This window comes from Triticum urartu, chromosome 1 (assembly GCF_003073215.2).
Source record: "Triticum urartu cultivar G1812 chromosome 1, Tu2.1, whole genome shotgun sequence".
In the NCBI taxonomy this organism is placed as follows: Eukaryota; Viridiplantae; Streptophyta; class Magnoliopsida; order Poales; family Poaceae; genus Triticum; species Triticum urartu.
The window spans coordinates 535495274-535512969 of NC_053022.1; the positions used below are offsets into that span (position 1 = coordinate 535495274).

Sequence of the window (17696 nt, forward strand, 5' to 3'; positions counted from 1 at the left end):
TTTTTAAAAAAGACAAGTTGTCACGTTTGCGTTTTGTGGTTATCCGTCTCATGTTTGTTTGGCGAATGCCATAAGGACAACTGTCAAGAGGTTTGTCAAAGGTTTCAAAGTACTTCCTCCGTCTCAAAATTCTTGTCTTAGATTTGTCTAGATACAAGCGGTGCTAGTATGTTCTGCGTGAACACGTGGAATTTGGCTATGGTTTGAAATTTATTACAGTGTCTCAAAACAGACATTAAGTCGTGGAATTTTCTTGTTGAAAAATAATAACACTAGGAAAATCCGTCGGGGAGTCCAATTGACGGACCGCCGTCGTGTTCCCGATTTAACTTCCGTCGCATTTCCGCCGTCGTTGTCGGCGCCGACGACTCTTCCCTTCCACACCACCGTGCGGCTGCCGCTCCTCGCCTCGTCCCCATCTCGCCGAAGACCCCACGGCTGCCGCAGGTCCCGGTCCATTTCAGGCCGACTGGTCGACGGGGAGCGAGATGAAGCCGTACAGGACCAGACGACCCCAAAGCCCGGAGGTACTGGCGGAGGCGGCCGGCGATGGAGGGAAGCAGCCGCCGCGCCGGCAGCGCGAGGGCGTCGCTCAAGGTGGTGCTGCTCCACGGCAGCCTCGACATCTGGGTGCGCGACGCGGGGGGCCTCCCCGACAAGGGCGTGCTCTACAAGAAGTTCGGCGACCTCCTCGGCCTGCGCATCGTCGGCTCCGTCGCCGGCAAGGTACCCAGCGCCTCGATGACCAGAGACCCCTACGTCACCGTCCAGGTCTCCGCCGCCACCGTCGCCCGCACCTACGTCGTGCCCAACAGCGAGGACCCCGTGTGGGCGCAGAACTTCGTGGTGCCCGTCGGCCACGAGGCGGCCGAGGTCCACTTCGCCGTCAAGGACAGCGACGTCTTCGGCGGCCAGGTCATCGGCGCGGCGGCCATCCCCGCCGAGCAGCTCCTCCGCGGGGACAGGATCGAGGGCGCCTATCCTCTGCTGGATCCCAATGGCAAGCCGTGCGCTCCCGGCGCGGTGCTGCGGCTCTCCATACAGTACACCCCGGTGGCTCGCCTCACAGCGTACCACCGTGGTGTCGCTGCTGGGCCGGACAGCCATGGAGTGCCAAATGCATACTTTCCTCTGCGCCGTGGCATGAGGGTGACCCTCTACCAGGATGCACATGTGCCGGAGGGCTGTCTCCCGGACATCCGGCTTGACAATGGGCTCCAATACCAACATGGGCAATGTTGGCGCGACATGTATACCGCCATAATCCAGGCACGGCGGCTGATTTACATCGCCGGCTGGTCGGTGTTCCACACCATTCGGCTCGTGAGGGACGGGGCCAAGGAGGTGCCGTCACTTGGGGACCTGCTGAAGATGAAGTCACAGGAAGGAGTAAGGGTGTTGCTTCTTGTTTGGGACGATCCAACATCGGAGACTATCATCGGCAGAACGGTATTTTGAGTTACTCATAGAGTCCAAAACTGCTGTGTTGAGGCAATTTTGCATCCAAGCTGAAAATTGTAGTGCAGCCAATCTCCCAGTAATACTTATCATTCATTCGTAAATTTTAAGTTGCTAAACATGTTAAAGATAGGACAGCCTATTTTTACTTCTGATGAAAGAATTTATGTAGACCTCCTAATCAAAATTTTATTATAGGATGGATATATGCGAACACGAGATGAGGAAACACGTAGATTCTTCAAGCACTCTCCGGTTCAAATATTGCTCTGCCCAAGATCTGCTGGGAAACGTCACAGCTGGGTGAAACAGAAGGTTATTCTTATTATTATGTCATATAACCATTTTGCTTATCTGTTATTGTAGATCATCTTTTGTTGGAGACTGAAAGTATTATGTTCAGTGCACCTAGCTAATGTGTGTGATTTTAGTTTGTTTGCCATCCATTATTTTTGCAACCATAAAGTTATATTATGCTGCTGCCTTATATTACTTCATAATATCAGTTCTTACTATTTACTACCTCCGTCCCAAATTATAAGATGTTTTGGTAGGCTATATTTTAGCCTACCGAAACATCTTATAATTTGGAACAGAGGAAGTATTATTTAACCAGGAAACTAAAATATATAGCTGCACACAATTTAAATTGTTTTTGTATTTATTTTCTGAAGTAATCTTGTATTGTATCAATTCTTCAGTGCCATTTATTTATCATATGAAGATTTTGAAAACTAGGAAACAGGAACAACATATAGTCATCATCAGAAAACAGTTATCGTGGATGCTGATGCTGGTGGTAATAGGAGAAAAATAATTGCTTTTATTGGAGGCCTTGATTTGTGTGGTGGACGCTACGATATACCTGGGCACCCTCTGTTTCGGACTCTTCAAACTTTGCACAAGGAGGATTATCACAATCCAAACTTTGCTGTAAGTGTTTGATTCCTTTGTCATGTACTACTTGTGTTGTGTGTTACCGGAGTCTTCTTTTTTTTAAAAGAGTAGGAGCCTTATGTGCTGTTTGCCTTTTAATCATTGAAAGGAGATCATCTTAGGTCAGGAAGAATAATTGCATCATGTCTTCTGCTCAGTGTTTATTCAAATCTCTGTTCTGAAAGTAATTATCCTTGTCATCTGTTTACAGGTGGTTGATGCTCGTGGCCCAAGGGAACCATGGCATGACTTGCATTCAAAAATCGACGGTCCAGCAGCTTATGACGTTCTAAAGAATTTTGAGGAGCGTTGGTTGAAGGCATCGAAACGCCATGGTATTAAGAAGTTTGAAAAATCATATGATGAAGCACTTCTCAGGATTGAAAGAATACCTGATATCATAAACATTAGCGACACATTATATTTTAGCGATAACGATCCTGAGGCATGGCATGTTCAGGTAATTGCAAAATTCTGTAACTGGAGAGATCTCTCTTTTCAAAAACGAAACTCAGGAATCAAGGGTTTTCCTTGCTTCTCGTTTCAATTTTTGGGCATTTAGCTCTCTTGTACTTTGATATTCAGGTGTTTCGATCTATTGATTCCAACTCTGCCAAAGGATTTCCAAAGGATCCACGAGAAGCAACCAGAAAGGTCACTGAATCAATTAAAGCAGCACCACCCGCTAACATTATGTTCTGCAGCTTGCGTGCTTCTAACTAACACTCCTGTTTTGGCTAACAGAATCTTGTTTGTGGAAAGAATGTACTAATTGATATGAGCATACACACAGCTTATGTGAATGCCATCCGGGCAGCCCAACACTTTATTTATATTGAGAATCAGTACTTCATAGGTTCTTCATTCGATTGGGATTCAAACAAAGATATTGGTACAGTATTCTTCTCATGGAAGTACAGAATACACCAAATACCTTGATTGACTACTCAAGATTGCAATGTGTTTTCTTTCAGGGGCTAACAATCTAGTACCAATTGAAATTGCTCTCAAAATCGCAACCAAAATTAAGGTGAACCAGAGGTTCTCTGCATACATAGTGCTTCCTATGTGGCCTGAGGGTAAACCAACTGGTCACATAGCACAAAGAATTCTTTACTGGCAGGTTAGATTGGGCACCTTTATTTGTGCCATGTTACTTGTTTATTCATTATGGAGCATCTCGGTTCATTTATATTGTGGAATCGCTCATTTTCGCTCTTCCTCTGGCATTGTAGAACAAAACAATGCAAATGATGTACAAGATAATATATAGAGCCTTGAAAGAGGCAGGTTTGGATGATGTATATGAGCCTCAGGATTATTTGGTCTTCTTTTGTCTTGGCAATCGTGAAGCTTCTGACAGTCCTAGCGCTTCAAGCACAGCAGATAGTCCTCAGGTGAGAATGATGTCTTGTTTTCCTTTTAAGTCTGAACACATTGTGCTTGTGATCCCTGAAAGATTGGATAAAGCGTATGCCTCTGGCAGGGACGCTTTGCATGTTATATAGGCAAAGAGGTTTACAAGATTTGGTAGTTAGGTTATGTTGGATTGATCCTCAAGAAAGAAACACAAGATGAGGATGAATCCTAACCAACCACAACTACCGGTTACAACACCACGCAACACGCTAGCCTACCGGGCGTACCGGGCGTATATACGGTTTATACTTATACCGTATATACATGTTACAATGTATTCTAACACGCCCCCTCAATCATAACTTCACCAAGTTGAGATTGCTCTTAAAATCTTCCAATTTTCGCCATGACAAGGCCTTGGTAAACCCATCAGCAACTTGATCACCTGTGGGTATAAACCGAATGTCCAGTAGCTTGCTAGCTACTCTCTCTCGAACAAAATGATAGTCAACTTCTATATGTTTAGTTCTTGCGTGAAACACTGGATTTGCTGACAAATATGTGGCACCAATGTTGTCATACCAAAGACGAGCAACTGGCGAATGAGCAACTCCAAGTTCACGCAGAAGAGTTTGGACCCAGATAATCTCAGCCGTTGCATTGGCTAATGATTTATACTCTGCCTCAGTACTTGACCTTGAAACAGTAGCTTGCTTACGTGCACTCCAAGAAATCAGGTTGGGACCAAAGAACACACAGAAACCTCCTGTTGATCTTCTGTCATCAGGACATCCTGCCCAATCAGCATCTGAGAAGGCACTAACAATGCTGCAAGCTGACTTAGTGAATTTTAGGCCTGTACTCATAGTACCTTTGAGATATCTCAAAATCCTTTTAACTGCTGTCATGTGTTGAGAGGTAGGAGAATGCAAATACCGACAAACTTTGTTCACTGGGAAACAAATATCCGGTCTTGTCAATGTCAAATATTGCAAAGCACCTACCATACTTCTATACCTTGTTGATTCTTCGGCCCCCAAAGGTTCTCCTTGTTCCTTTGACAGCTTTTCAGAAGTTGAGAGAGGCATGTTTGAAATCTTGCAGTTTGTCATACCTGCACGTTTCAATATATCCATGACATATTTTTCTTGGGTCAGAAGGATGCCATCTTTTACCTTCTTAACTTCAATTCCCAAGAAATAATGTAGATCTCCTAGATCCTTCAAGGCAAAATCTCTTCTCAAATCTGCCAACAAAGCTACAGTTGCATCTTGTGATGAGCTAGCAACAATTATATCATCAACATAGACTAACATAAACATAATAGTCTTTCCTCTTCTAAAAAAGAACAGAGAGGTATCCCCTCTTGATGGTTTAAAACCAAGTGCTTGAAGTTTGTCACACAACCTGGAGTACCATGCCCGAGATGCCTGTTTTAGACCATACAACGCTTTGTCAAGTTTGCAGAGATGATTTTCCTTGCCTCTAATTTCATAGCCAGGTGGTTGTCTCATATAGACTTCTTCCTCTAGAACGCCATGGAGGAACGCATTCTGAACATCCAATTGCCTGAGGCTCCAGTTACTGGATACTGCAACAGAAAGAACAAGTCTGATAGTAGTTGCTTTAACAACAGGACTAAAGGTATCTTCATAATCTATACCGTATCTATGTTTGAAACCTTTTGCTACTAGCCTTGCCTTGTATCTGTCAATTTGATCATCTGCCTTTCTTTTAATCCTATAGACCCACCTACAATCAATGATATTTTTATTTTTTATTGGTGGGACTAAGTGCCAAGTCTTATTTTTAATAAGAGCATCATACTCATCATTCATGGCCCTCTTCCAATTTGTATCATTCAAAGCTTCTTGCAAGTTATGAGGTTCACCAGTAGTTGTCAGACCACCAAAATGAGGTCTGAGCTTGTCATACCTAATTGTGCCATCTGTACGAATTTGAGGTTTTAAAATGCCATGTTGTGACCGTGTTCGCCGGGTTGGCACATCAGGAGCTGCAGGTGCATGCGGCACAGAAAATCCGCCCGAGGAGGGAGGATCCGCATGCGATCCCATGTCAGCGCGCGATCCCGTAGCGGATCTGTCGCCAGCGACAAAGGATATCTCATCTTGTCGAGGCAGATCGACGTGGGAGCCCGTGCGCACGTCTCCCTCGCTTGGTTGGCCCACCTGGCAGCCCGTGAGAGGGGAGCCGATTGGCCCACCTGACGACGCGCTGTCGGGAGATTCAGCGGGCGGCCCAGCGCGCGCCACGCGTCGTTCCTGCGGCGGCGTCTGCGCAGTCGATGCAGATTCGCCCCCTGGTCCACCTGCGTCGCCTGCGCCTGCTGACGCTGCAGGCTCGGGATCGCTGCCCGCAGCACCTGAATCCTCCTCGTGTTCTGCAACAGTTTCGTCTTGTTCTGGCTGCATAAAATCATGCACAAAAACTGGATTTTCTCCACTGTTAGCAACAGGATTAGGGCAAAAATTAGCCTGTTGATCAACTACAGGTTCGTCCCCATGATCAAAAGGTGTAGACTCAGGAAGTAAAAGGACTTCTGACCGGAGAGGGGTGCCTGCATTAGGATTTAGATTTGCAAAGGGAAAAACTGTCTCATCGAAAATAACATCACGGGATATGTATACTCGTCCAGCAGCAACATCTAGACATTTAAAACCTTTGTGAAGATTGATGTAGCCAAGAAACACGCACTGTTTGGAACGAAATTCTAACTTTTTGGAATTATAAGGGCGAAGATTCGGCCAACATGCACATCCAAAGACCCGAAGAGAATGATAATTGGGTTGTTCTTGAAACAAACGTGTCAGAGGAGTTTCAAAATTAATCACTTTGCTAGGGGTGCGATTTATCAGATATGTAGCAGAGAGGAAAGCCTCATCCCAAAACTTCAAGGGCATGGAGGCATGGGCTAAGAGAGACAGCCCTACATCAACAATATGTCGATGTTTTCTTTCTGCTGATCCGTTTTGCTGATGAGCATGGGGACATGAAACATGGTGAGTGATTCTAACTGACGAAAAAAGGAATTTAGACGTTCATACTCGCCACCCCAGTCTGTTTGCATAGTGATTATTTTCTTATTGAACAACCTTTCAACAAGGGTTTGAAATTCATGAAAGACTTTAAACACTTCGGATCGGTGCTTAAGGAGATATATCCACGTGAATTTGCTGTAATCATCAATGAAAGACACATAATAGTTTTTCTTATTGATAGAATCACGGGCAGGCCCCCATACATCGGAGAAAATTTGCTCTAAAGGAGCTTTAGACACACTGTTTGAACTAGGATAAGGAAGTTGGTGACTTTTGCCCATTTGGCATGCATCACACACTCCTTCTTTATTCAAATCGCTACTAGAAAAGGGAATATTATTCTGGCTAAGAACATGACGCACTACCCATGACGAATAGTAGTGTGACCAATATGACTAATTTCCATACCTTCTCCGTTTGATCGTTGCCGTGGTACTTGTTGTGGACGGTCAACTTGTCGAGTTCGCTGGTGATGTGATCGGTGGCGCCAGTGTCCAGATACCAGTTGGTATCTACTCCATAGGACGAGGTTGTGGCAGATTCGGTGCTCTTCTCGTTCTTGGTGTAGGAGATGTCGAAGCGCCGGTAGCATTCGAGGGCGGTGTGATTCGGTCTCTTGCAGATCTGGCAGACAACCTCAGGAAGATCATCGGCTCCTCCGTTGTCGTTGCCGTTGCCGCGGCCTCCATTGCCACGACCACCGCCTCCATTGCCACGGCCTCTGTTGCCACGGCCACCTCCTCCATTGCCGCGGCCACCGTTACCGCGGCCAAAGCCACCGCGGCCACGAGAGATAGTGTTGGTGGAGGACTGGGAGGAGTGGTTTCCACCTTCGAACATAGCAAGACGCTTTTCAAAACCGATCAACTGAGAGTAAAGTTCAGCTACCTTGATTGGTTCAGTCCTCGCGGCGCAGATGGACGAGACAAACGAGATGTAGTCGTAGTCTAGTCCGGCAAGGATGTAGGAGACCATGTCATCATCGTCGAGCGGCTTGCCTGCTGAAGCCATCTCGTCGCCCAGCGCTTTCATGCGCCCGATGTAGTCGGCGATGGTCGCGGTGCCCTTTTTGGTGGTGGAGAGGGCGATCCGTGTGTTGACAATGTTGGCCTGTGTCTGGGAGAGGAACATCTCCCTGATGGTGGTCCATGCCGCGGCGGCCTTGGTGCAGTGGGCGACTTGGATCATCATAGGTGGCGAGATCGAGTTGAAGATGAAGTTGAGTACCTGTGAGTCTTGCGCCACGGTGACAAGATACTCCGGGTTTGGCGCATCTGTCGGCTTGCCATCTTTATCGGCGAGCTTGGGCTCCGGGAACGGGTGATCAGGGTTGAGGAGATCGACCAGCTGTGCTCCACGGATGGTGGCTAGGGCTTGCGCGCGCCAGACCAGGTAGTTGCCCCGGTGCAGCTTGTCAGCGATGGGAATGAGGGCAAAGGCGGCGGTGGCGGCGGAGCTGGAGCTAGCCATGACTAGGTTTGGATGTTGGAGAGGAAGTTGGCTCTGAATACCATGAAAGATTGGATGAAGCGTATGCCTCTGGCAGGGACGCGTTGCATGTTATATAGGCAAAGAGGTTTACAAGATTTGGTAGTTAGGTTATGTTGGATTGATCCTCAAGAAAGAAACACAAGATGAGGATGAATCCTAACCAACCACAACTACCGGTTACAACACCACGCAACACGCTAGCCTACCGGGCGTATATACGGTTTATACTTATACCGTATATACATGTTACAATGTATTCTAACAATCCCTGGCTGTTTTGATTCATCCCAGGAAGGTTGAAATGTTTGACTTTTCAGTTGCAATATAATAGTAGAGAAGTTAGATGCGTCAAACTTAATGCCCTTCACCTGGACAGAACTTGACAGTTCTGTGTTTGTCTCGGAAAAGTATTGACATGGTTATGTTAGCCTCTATGATCCATGATGCACCACAATGCCAAAGGTTCAGATCCTTTTTTGTCTCTTGCTTCAGAAGGATGCAAGCGGGAGGCTCGCGAATACCCCCATACAAACATACAAACATAGGATCGACTTTTGATAGGTCTATATGCGGGTTTTGCAGGATGCCCACCTGCATCCTTATAGCATATGGGTTTTATTTTGAATAGCCGTGTGACATTAGTTCTGAAAGGAGATTGGTATAAGGTCTTGTGATTTTTGTCATATTTTCTTTGACCTTGGACATAGTACTCATTTACACTTTACTGTTTAGGAACAAGCTAGGAAAAATAGGAGGTTCATGCTGTATGTACATTCAAAGGGCATGATTGTGGACGATGAATATGTGATAATTGGATCAGCTAATATCAACCAGAGGTCCATGGAAGGAACCAGAGATACTGAGATTGCTATGGGAGCGTATCAACCACAGTACACCTGGGCAAATAAAATTTCTGCCCCTCGTGGACAGGTAATCCTGTTATGCCTCATTTTTCAAGCTCTTGCTTCTGCATAACATTTATTGGTACTTGTAGGACTGACATGTCTTCATTGGCTGATTGGCTCTGTTTTTCACCTGTCGTTTTTGCCATTACATGACCTCAGATGCACCCGTTTGATATTTTCATTTTCTTTTATTTATTGGATTGGAATAGCAAGAATGACACTAGCACTTCTGATGCCAACTCTACTAGTACAGCTTTTGATGCATTAAAGCTAAATAATTTAGTGAGTTATGACGCAACTGATATATCTTGAATTGTTCTCTAAATAAAATTTGTGTAGGTTTACGGGTACAGAATGTCGCTCTGGGCTGAGCATATCGGAGCTATCGAGGAAGACTTCAACCATCCAGAGAGCATAGAGTGCATGAGGCGGGTTCGACATCTCGGGGAACATAACTGGGATCAGTTCGTTGCCAATGAGGTGACTGAGATGAGAGGGCACCTCTTGAAGTACCCTGTAAGTGTTGACCGTGAAGGCAAGGTGAAACCCTTGCCAGGATGCACGACATTCCCAGACATGGGCGGGAACATTTGTGGCTCTGTCCCCTTTACACTCATCCATGATAACCTCACAATATGAATTTGGTTGTGCAAGTATGTATAGTTGCTAGTGGTTTCTGGCGTAGCCTGGACAGGTAAAATGGCAATTTTATAGTATCTTGGATGTTGTTAAGGACGAGCCGTGAGAATTGTTAGTTATGTTCTTCAAGTAGTATGATGTTAGTTGCCCAAAGCTATGATCCAAATAAGTTAAGCTTTTTCATATCAATACTAGGTAGAAATATGATTGGATTTTTTTAAACATATTTTGAACCAAAAAATTGAATGAGCAACTAAAACTACAAATATTAATGGTTTTAACTAGCAAGATGATGTGGCCGTCGATTTTGCCATGTGTGCACTTACAAGCGGGACTCGCCCATTAGGAATCATGTAAACATAGTTTTTTTTTCAAGAAATCTTTCAATCTATTCATCAATTATTAAGGTAGTACAAAAAACATCAGAAGTAAAAATTACATCCAGGTCTGTAGACCACCTATCGATGAGTACAAACACTGAAGCGAGGCGAAGGCGTGTTGCTGTCCATCGCCCCTTCCTCATCGGAGCAGGGCAAATATTGTTATAGTAGACAGTTGAAAAGTTGTCATGATAATGCCCCACAGGACTAGCACACTAGAACATCAATCGTCACCAATAAATAGAAGTGTAGATCAGAAAGATCCAACCTGCAGACACACATATGTAGACGAACGAAGACTGGATCCAGACAGATCCACCGAAAACAAATGCCGACCGCATCCCATGAGATTCGCTGCCACACGCCCTCCGGCGACGGTAGAAGCATCGCCAGGACGGGGGCTAGGCTGCGAGGACCTAAACCCATCAAAAAGAAACCGCCGATACCTCGTCTTCTTATCATAACACAGATCCTAACAAAACTCAGAAAAACACCTAAAACCGGAGCTCTCCCGCCGGCAAAGGCCGGCATCCACCGCGCCTCCATGGTCCAAGGACCATAGGAGACGAGGCGGACCGGCCGCGGTGGCGACAAGAAGTAGAGAAACTCTAGATGAGAGTTCTTCGTGTAAACAGAGTTAAGCGATGGATTAGAGTTAGATGCAAAGGGTTGCATCAATATGCGGTGTCTTGGTGCAACAAACCCTAAGGGCAACTTCAATGGGGCGGCCCATTTCGTCTGCTGGCGTTCGTTTGGGTCAGCACGGACAGAAAAAGTGGCCCAACGCGCCGACCCAAACGGACGCACGTCCGCTTGCCGTCCGCATGTCGACCCATTCCTGGCCCAATTTTGAGCCGGATTTGCATCGGCGCGGACACGAGACGAACGCGCGCGCCTACTCTTCTCCCCAGGCCCGCCGGTCGGTGGCAGCCACTACCATTTCCCCTCAAAACCCTCCCGCCCCTGCCCCACACCCGCCATCGACGACGCCATCGACCTTGACGCCGCCGCCGACCCCACCTCGTCCGGCCGCCGCCCCATCCGGGAAAGGCAAGCCTCGTGCCCCGCGCAAGACCGCCGCCGCGGCCAAGCCAAAGAAGCCGCTGACTCCCACACAGCGGGCAATGGAGTCGGCCAAGAGGAAGGACCGAAGGCACGCCGCGAACGCGAGGGATGAGGCCGCCGCGCAGGCCCCCATCATCGCTGCTGCGCAGCAGGAGGTCACCAACACCCGCGTCGCAGCGGCAATGAGGGAGGCTGTCGGTGTCAAAACCGGCGGATCTCGGGTAGGGGGTCCCGAACTGTGCGTCTAAGGCGGATGGTAACAGGAGGCAGGGGACACGATATTTTACCCAGGTTCGGGCCCTCTTGATGGAGGTAAAACCCTACGTCATGCTTGATTTATTCTTGATAATATGAGTAGTACAAGAGTTGATCTACCACGAGATCGGAGAGGCTAAAACCCTAAAAGCTAGCCTATGGTATGATTGTATGTTCTCCTGTGGACTAAAACCCTCCGGTTTATATAGACACCGGAGGGGGCTAGGGTTACATAAGGTCGGTTACAAAGGAGGAGATATACATATCCGTATAGCCTAGCTTGCCTTCCACGCCAAGTAGAGTCCCATCTGAACACGGGACGAAGTCTTCAATCTCGTATCTTCATAGTCCAACAGTCCGGCCAAAGGATATAGTCCGGCTGTCTGGAGACCCCCTAATCCAGGACTCCCTCAGTAGCCCCTGAACCAGGCTTCAATGACGATGAGTCCGGCGCGCAGTGTTGTCTTCGGCATTGCAAGGCGGGTTCCTCCTCCGAATACACCACAGAAGAGTTTGAATACAAGGATAGTGTCCGACCCTGCAAAATAAGTTCCACATACCACCGTAGAGAGAATAATATTTCCACAAATCTAATCTGCTGACACGTTTTGGCAGCATGGCATCACGCCATGGCCCGGTAATTATTCGAACCGTTTTTCTTTAACCAGCCCCGCACATAACGCGAGGCGGTTTGTTGACACGTCTTGTCAAAGCAGAGATCGTGTTCCCCTTATTACGGGATTCTCATCAATACGGACATGGGTAACCCAACCGTGCCACCAATTACGGCGCTTGGGGGATAAGTGAGTTTTACCAGGCTAGTGGGGGGCGCATGGTTTCATCCGCCCTTATAAAGGGATAAGGTCTCACCTTTTTCTACCCACGCCTTCTTCCTCCTTGCTTATCCATTCTTGCGCACTCGAGCTCCAACGCCCAAGTCCACATCCTTCTCCTCAACTCTCTCCAAACATGTCCGGAGCGGGAGGCAAGTGGATGGCCTCCTTCGTTACGGAGGGACATATCAAAAAGCTACATGGAGCCGGATACTTAGCCGCGGATATCGCGCACCTGCTGCCAGCCGCGGGGCAGGTCGTCCCTACCCCAAAACCTCACGAAAGGGTGGTTTTCCTCCCCCACTTCGTCCGCGGACTGGGGTTTCCCCTCCATCCATTCGTCCGCGGCCTCATGTTCTATTATGGGCTGGACTTTCATGATTTGGCCCCAAATTTCATCCTCAACATCTCGGCGTTCATCGTCGTGTGCGAGGCTTTCCTCCGCATTCGGCCCCACTTCAGCCTGTGGCTGAAGACCTTAAATATCAAGCCGAAGGTGGTGGGCGGCCAACAAGCGGAATGCGGCAGAGCCATGGTGGGCAAAATGCCCAACGTTATATGGCTTGAGGGCTCCTTCGTGGAGACCATAAAGGGGTGGCAATCGGGATGGTTCTACATCACCGAGCCGCGCGACACCAACTAGGTGGCGGTCCTCGAGTTTCGATCTGGATTCTCCACGCGGCTCACTTCCTGGAAGGAGAAGGGCCTGTCCTGGGGTTCATCGGTGGAGCTGGACGGACTCCAGAAGTGTATCCGAAATATGATAAGCAAGAAACTTAAGCTTGTCAACATAGTCCAGGTCATGCTCTTTCGCCGGATCCTCCCGTGTCAACAACGGGATTTCAACTTATGGGAGTTCGACCCGGCCCAGCACCAGACTCTACACGAGCTCTTCGACACGACGCACAAGGACGTCTGGAGGGTGCTATTCAAGGGTGCCGAGGTCCCTCCTTCTCTTACCGAGGACCGCGGGTTAAGCGCGAAGCGCCCTGCGAATCGGTAAGTTATGTACATCCGGTAGGATATTTATTTCCCATAGCTTAACCATGTGCGGGGTCTGAGCTCCCATGCCTTTGACAGGACTGGGTGGAGACATCGGAGCAGATTAACTGTCCGGCCCCTCTGCCCGAAGACACTGCGGACGCTCTCCTGACGGAGATGCTGACTCCGGCTCCTTATGAGGTGCCGGAGAAGACCAAGAAGAAGGCCAAGGGAACCCGAAAAAGTTCCCGGCGCCAGGTGGTATCGGAGTCATCGTCCGATAACTCCGCGATGCACTCCTCCCATGAAAACGAGGAGGAAGATGAAGATGCTCCCCCTCCAGCCGGGGGAGACAAGAAAAGGAAGGCCGCCCCAACCGAGGAGGCCGAAGGGTTCAAGAAGGGAAGGACTCTTCTTTCGGACTGCTCCACCGCCGCCGCCGAAGGCGAAGATGAGTGGCTGCTCAGGGCCAAGCCCCTGGCGAAGTCGTAAGTATTCGGATACCAGAGTAACTCATAGCATACCTTTGTCGCACTGCTTCTCCTAACGCCGAATATGATTATGCAGACCGCCCCAAGCCCGTATTGACGTATCCTCGTCGGACGGTTCCTTGGACTCGTTGGATATGAATAGCGATCCACTTCCGACCGCCTCCTCCCCTTGCCCTACGGACAATGCCGAGGTATTGTCTTAAGAGGCACCGGGCCGAGGGGAGACAGTCTCGGAGGCGCCTCAAGGCGACCTTCCGGACTCCGGGAGCAAAGGGAGTAAGGCTCCCGGGGGCTCCAAGTTCGGCCCTCGGCCGAACACCGCGCCAGAACCTCCAGTGGTTCCGGACTCGGGCAGGCGGCCCCCTTCCAAAAGGGGCAAGACGCCCGTGCCGGTGACCTCTGGGAGCGCTTCGCAGTGCTTCCATAGACGAAGAGCACCGCACTATTATGAGTGCGGTGATCAAGAAGGTTCAGTCCGCCAAGAGCGGACTGACTGAAGCCTGTGCTAGCCTTCTAACAAGCTTTGAGGTAAGTATTTAAAATATAGGGAAAATATTACCGCATAGACAGTAGCCCTTGATGCTCTGTTTGGTGTTCACAAAGAAAAGCCGAATAGAGGATCAAATAATATCTGCAGGAGTCTAATATAAGTATGTCTGTATGCGTATGCAGGCTTCACTGCTGACCTCTGCCGCACTGACTGCGGAGGTCGCCGCATTGAAGCAGGACCTCGAGGGGTCCGAGAAAGAGCTCGGCCTTGCCAAGAGGCAGCTCGAGGAGAACAAAGGTAAGCAATACCTTGTCTATATATATAAAAGAAAATGTGGTTGCGAAATGAAAGGATCATCATGAATGTGCCAGGGGCCACAACCGAGGTGGTGACCCTGAAGCAAGCGTTGTCCGAGGCCGAAAACAAAGCAGCCCGGGAGCGCACCGAGCAGGAAAAATAAGAGGTACGGGTGGGCGAGGTGCAGCAAGAGCTCCAGGCTCTCGTGACGAAGCACGAGGCTTTGGAGCTTGACTCGAAGACGCAAGAGTCCGAGCTTGCCGCGGCCCTCGAGAGCGCAAAGAATGTCAAGGCTGAAGCCTAAAAGGCCCTTCAGGAGATTGAGGCGATGAGCAAGATAGCGGCGGGTAAGGCATTCAATATGCAAAGCAAGCATGTGAAAGTAAATTACTTGTTACTTACCCGAGTCCGGAGCTCTCTAGGAGCATTCGCAGATTTGCCCCGCAGCGTGTCGGATGCCGCGAAATATTACCAGGCCGAGGAGGGAAGCTCGACGAAGAAGTTGTTCTGGTCTCAGTATACTGGGACCGAACACCCGATGCCTATGAGTGACCAGCTGAAGCAACTGGTCGAGCTGCACAAGGCGGCCGAACAGGCCATGAAGGGCTTTATAGTCCAGATGTGGCCTAGCGACTCCCTCCCCAACAGTTACTTCGGCCTGGTGCGGCGGCTTGTAGATACCTGCCCACGGCTAGAAGTCATCAAGCGGTCCGTCTGTATCGAAGGTGCCCGCCGGGTTTTTGCCTGTGCCAAGGTGCACTGGGCCAAGATGGATGCCGAGAAGCTGGTGAAGGAGGGGCTGCCGCAGGGCAAGGAGCATCACCACCCCGAGATGTATTATGAGGGTGTCCTGAAGGGTGCCCGTCTTCTGGCGGACGAGTGTGCGAAAGATGTAATTTTTGAATAAACTTGCTCGTGTGATCTTGTATTATGAAAACTTGTTCATATGCGCTATGCAACGCCTGTTTGAATTTAAAATATTACCTTCTGTGCGGCTGTTTTATAAAATCTGAGAGATGGCCAGTCGTCGACTTCTGTCCCCATGCCACGAGTGCTGGGGTGTTCGGGATAAACCTGAGCACTCTTTTTCCCATTGTTGGGTCCTTCGAGGGAGGTGCTCAGCACAACGAACAAGGAAATCGGACTATAATGCTTTATCACTCTCACTTAGCCATAGAATTCTATAATTTTAAATTTTGACGAAGCCCCTAGTATTCGGAAGGCCGAATTCGGGGCGCTATACACGCCTTAAGCCGGACAAAGCCGACTCCTCGCTCTAAGCGGCATAAGTCTTTAGGGACTCGAGACCTCTCAAACAGCGACCAGCTCTCGCCTTATCATGACAGTCAATTTTAGCTTTCTCTACTGAGGTGCTTAGCCTAGCTGAACCGGGGCACAATTGCAGTAGTTCTCCCAGTGCTACCTTAGCCGATATAGCGGAACGTAAGGTACCAAAACATGGGAGCTGGGCAAACCCAACTATTGACCCAAGACATGATTCGGAGTTGATGCATATAATGCTATAAGTTCGGGGTGCCACACTGTTGAAAGTGTTCGGACTTCTCACGCCGTATTATGGGGTACGCTTAAGCCCCTGGCGTATTGGCCGTACCAGAGTGTACGGATGCTGAATGTCATGGATGAACATATATAAAAAAAAGAAAGAATGGAGAATGCGATAATAGTCTAGTGCTATGCATTGTTTATTCAAAAAGGTGCGTCGAAGCAGAATGATACAAGTAGTGCGATAAGCAAAAAGTAGGACTATTTGACATGTCCCCTCCAAGGGCAAGCTAAGGAATGGTATTGAAAGCAGGTATTTTACTCGTTATCAGAGACCACCTGGGAATTCCATAATGCGACGTAGCTTTCTGCCTCCTTGGTTGTTGTATCGTGTGTCCGGCGAACATACTGCCAGGCAAGGTTTCCAGAGAGTAAAGTCCTGAAAGAGAGGAAAAATAATAAGGCGAGAAGCCCCTAGTGCGGTTGAGCCGCGTCTTGGGGCGTGCCGTAGTAGTGCCCCCCTCCCCACCTGTGCCCATGGTATTTTCAATACGTAATTATGTATGCGTAGCACGAGTTTTGCCGTTTGGCTGGGGATGGGGTGGAGGCCGCATTGCTATGCGAGCTCGAAACGTGCCAGGCGGTCTTGTTGCCGATTACTCCGGGCGCGCTTGAAGGTGTCCGGGTCTTTAATCGCCGAACTGGCGGATTGCCTTAAGAGGCTGCTTTGGGTTTCTGCTGCGAGGGCCGCAGTTTGCTCCTCCGTGCGGAGAGAGCACTTTGTGTTTCCAATGACTGTGATGACCCCTCGAGGTCCTGGCATCTTGAGCTTGATATATGCATAGTGCGGTACCGCATTGAATCTCGCAAGCAAATGTGGTTCGCCCGAGCAGTGCATGGTAGCCACTGCGGAACGGGACTATATCGAAGATTAACTCCTCGCTTCGGAAGTTATCCGGGGATCCGAAGACCACTTCCAGTGTGACTGAGCGTGTGCAATGGGCCTCTACACCAGGTATGACGCCTTTGAAGGTCGTTTTTGTGGGTTTGATCCTTGAGGGATCTATGCCCATTTTGCGCACTGTGTCCTGATAAAGCGGGTTCAGGCTGCTGCCACCGTCCATAAGGACTCGAGTGAGGTGAAATACGTCAATGATTGGGTTTAGGACCAGTGCGGCGAATCCGCCATGACGGATACTAGTGGGGTGGTCCCTGCGATCGAAGGTGATCGGACAGGAGGACCATGGGTTGAACTTTGGGGCGACTGGCTCCAACACGTATACGTCCCTTAGCGCATGCTTCCGCTCCCTCTTGGGGATGTGGGTTGCGTATATCATGTTCACCGTCTGCACTTGTGGGGGGAACCTCTTCTGTCCTCCGGTGTTCGGCTGCCGGGGCTCCTCCTCGTCATCGCTATGTGACCCCTTATCTTTATTTTTGGCATTTAACTTGCCGGCCTGCTTGAATACCCAACAATCCCTGTTGGTGTGGTTGGCTGGCTTGTCGGGGGTGCCGTGTATTTGACACGAGCGATCGAGTATACGGTCCAAACTG

The 17696-nt window shown here is 48.9% G+C and overlaps 1 protein-coding gene and 1 pseudogene across 3 annotated transcripts; one reads left to right on the plus strand and one right to left on the minus strand.

Annotated features, from left to right (window-relative positions):
• Positions 1–326: 326 nt before the first annotated feature.
• On the plus strand, positions 327–10030 carry LOC125527143 (phospholipase D beta 1-like). 3 transcript variants are annotated; one of them, XM_048691713.1, is made up of 10 exons: positions 327–1449; positions 1657–1773; positions 2197–2391; positions 2606–2854; positions 2980–3048; positions 3139–3286; positions 3369–3517; positions 3630–3791; positions 5286–5397; positions 9036–9233. In XM_048691713.1, the coding sequence occupies exons 1-10, from the start codon at positions 550–552 to the stop codon at positions 9044–9046; spliced, it is 2112 nt and encodes a 703-aa protein (XP_048547670.1). In that variant the 5' UTR covers positions 327–549; the 3' UTR covers positions 9047–9233. The 3 variants fall into 3 exon arrangements, with proteins under 3 accessions (XP_048547670.1, XP_048547675.1, XP_048547666.1); XM_048691709.1 differs by lacking the exon at positions 5286–5397 and adding an exon at positions 9548–10030 and having other exon boundaries at positions 337–1449; XM_048691718.1 differs by lacking the exon at positions 9036–9233 and having other exon boundaries at positions 328–1449; positions 5251–5286.
• Positions 7664–7805, minus strand: LOC125533299 (annotated as a pseudogene).
• Positions 10031–17696: the final 7666 nt, after the last annotated feature.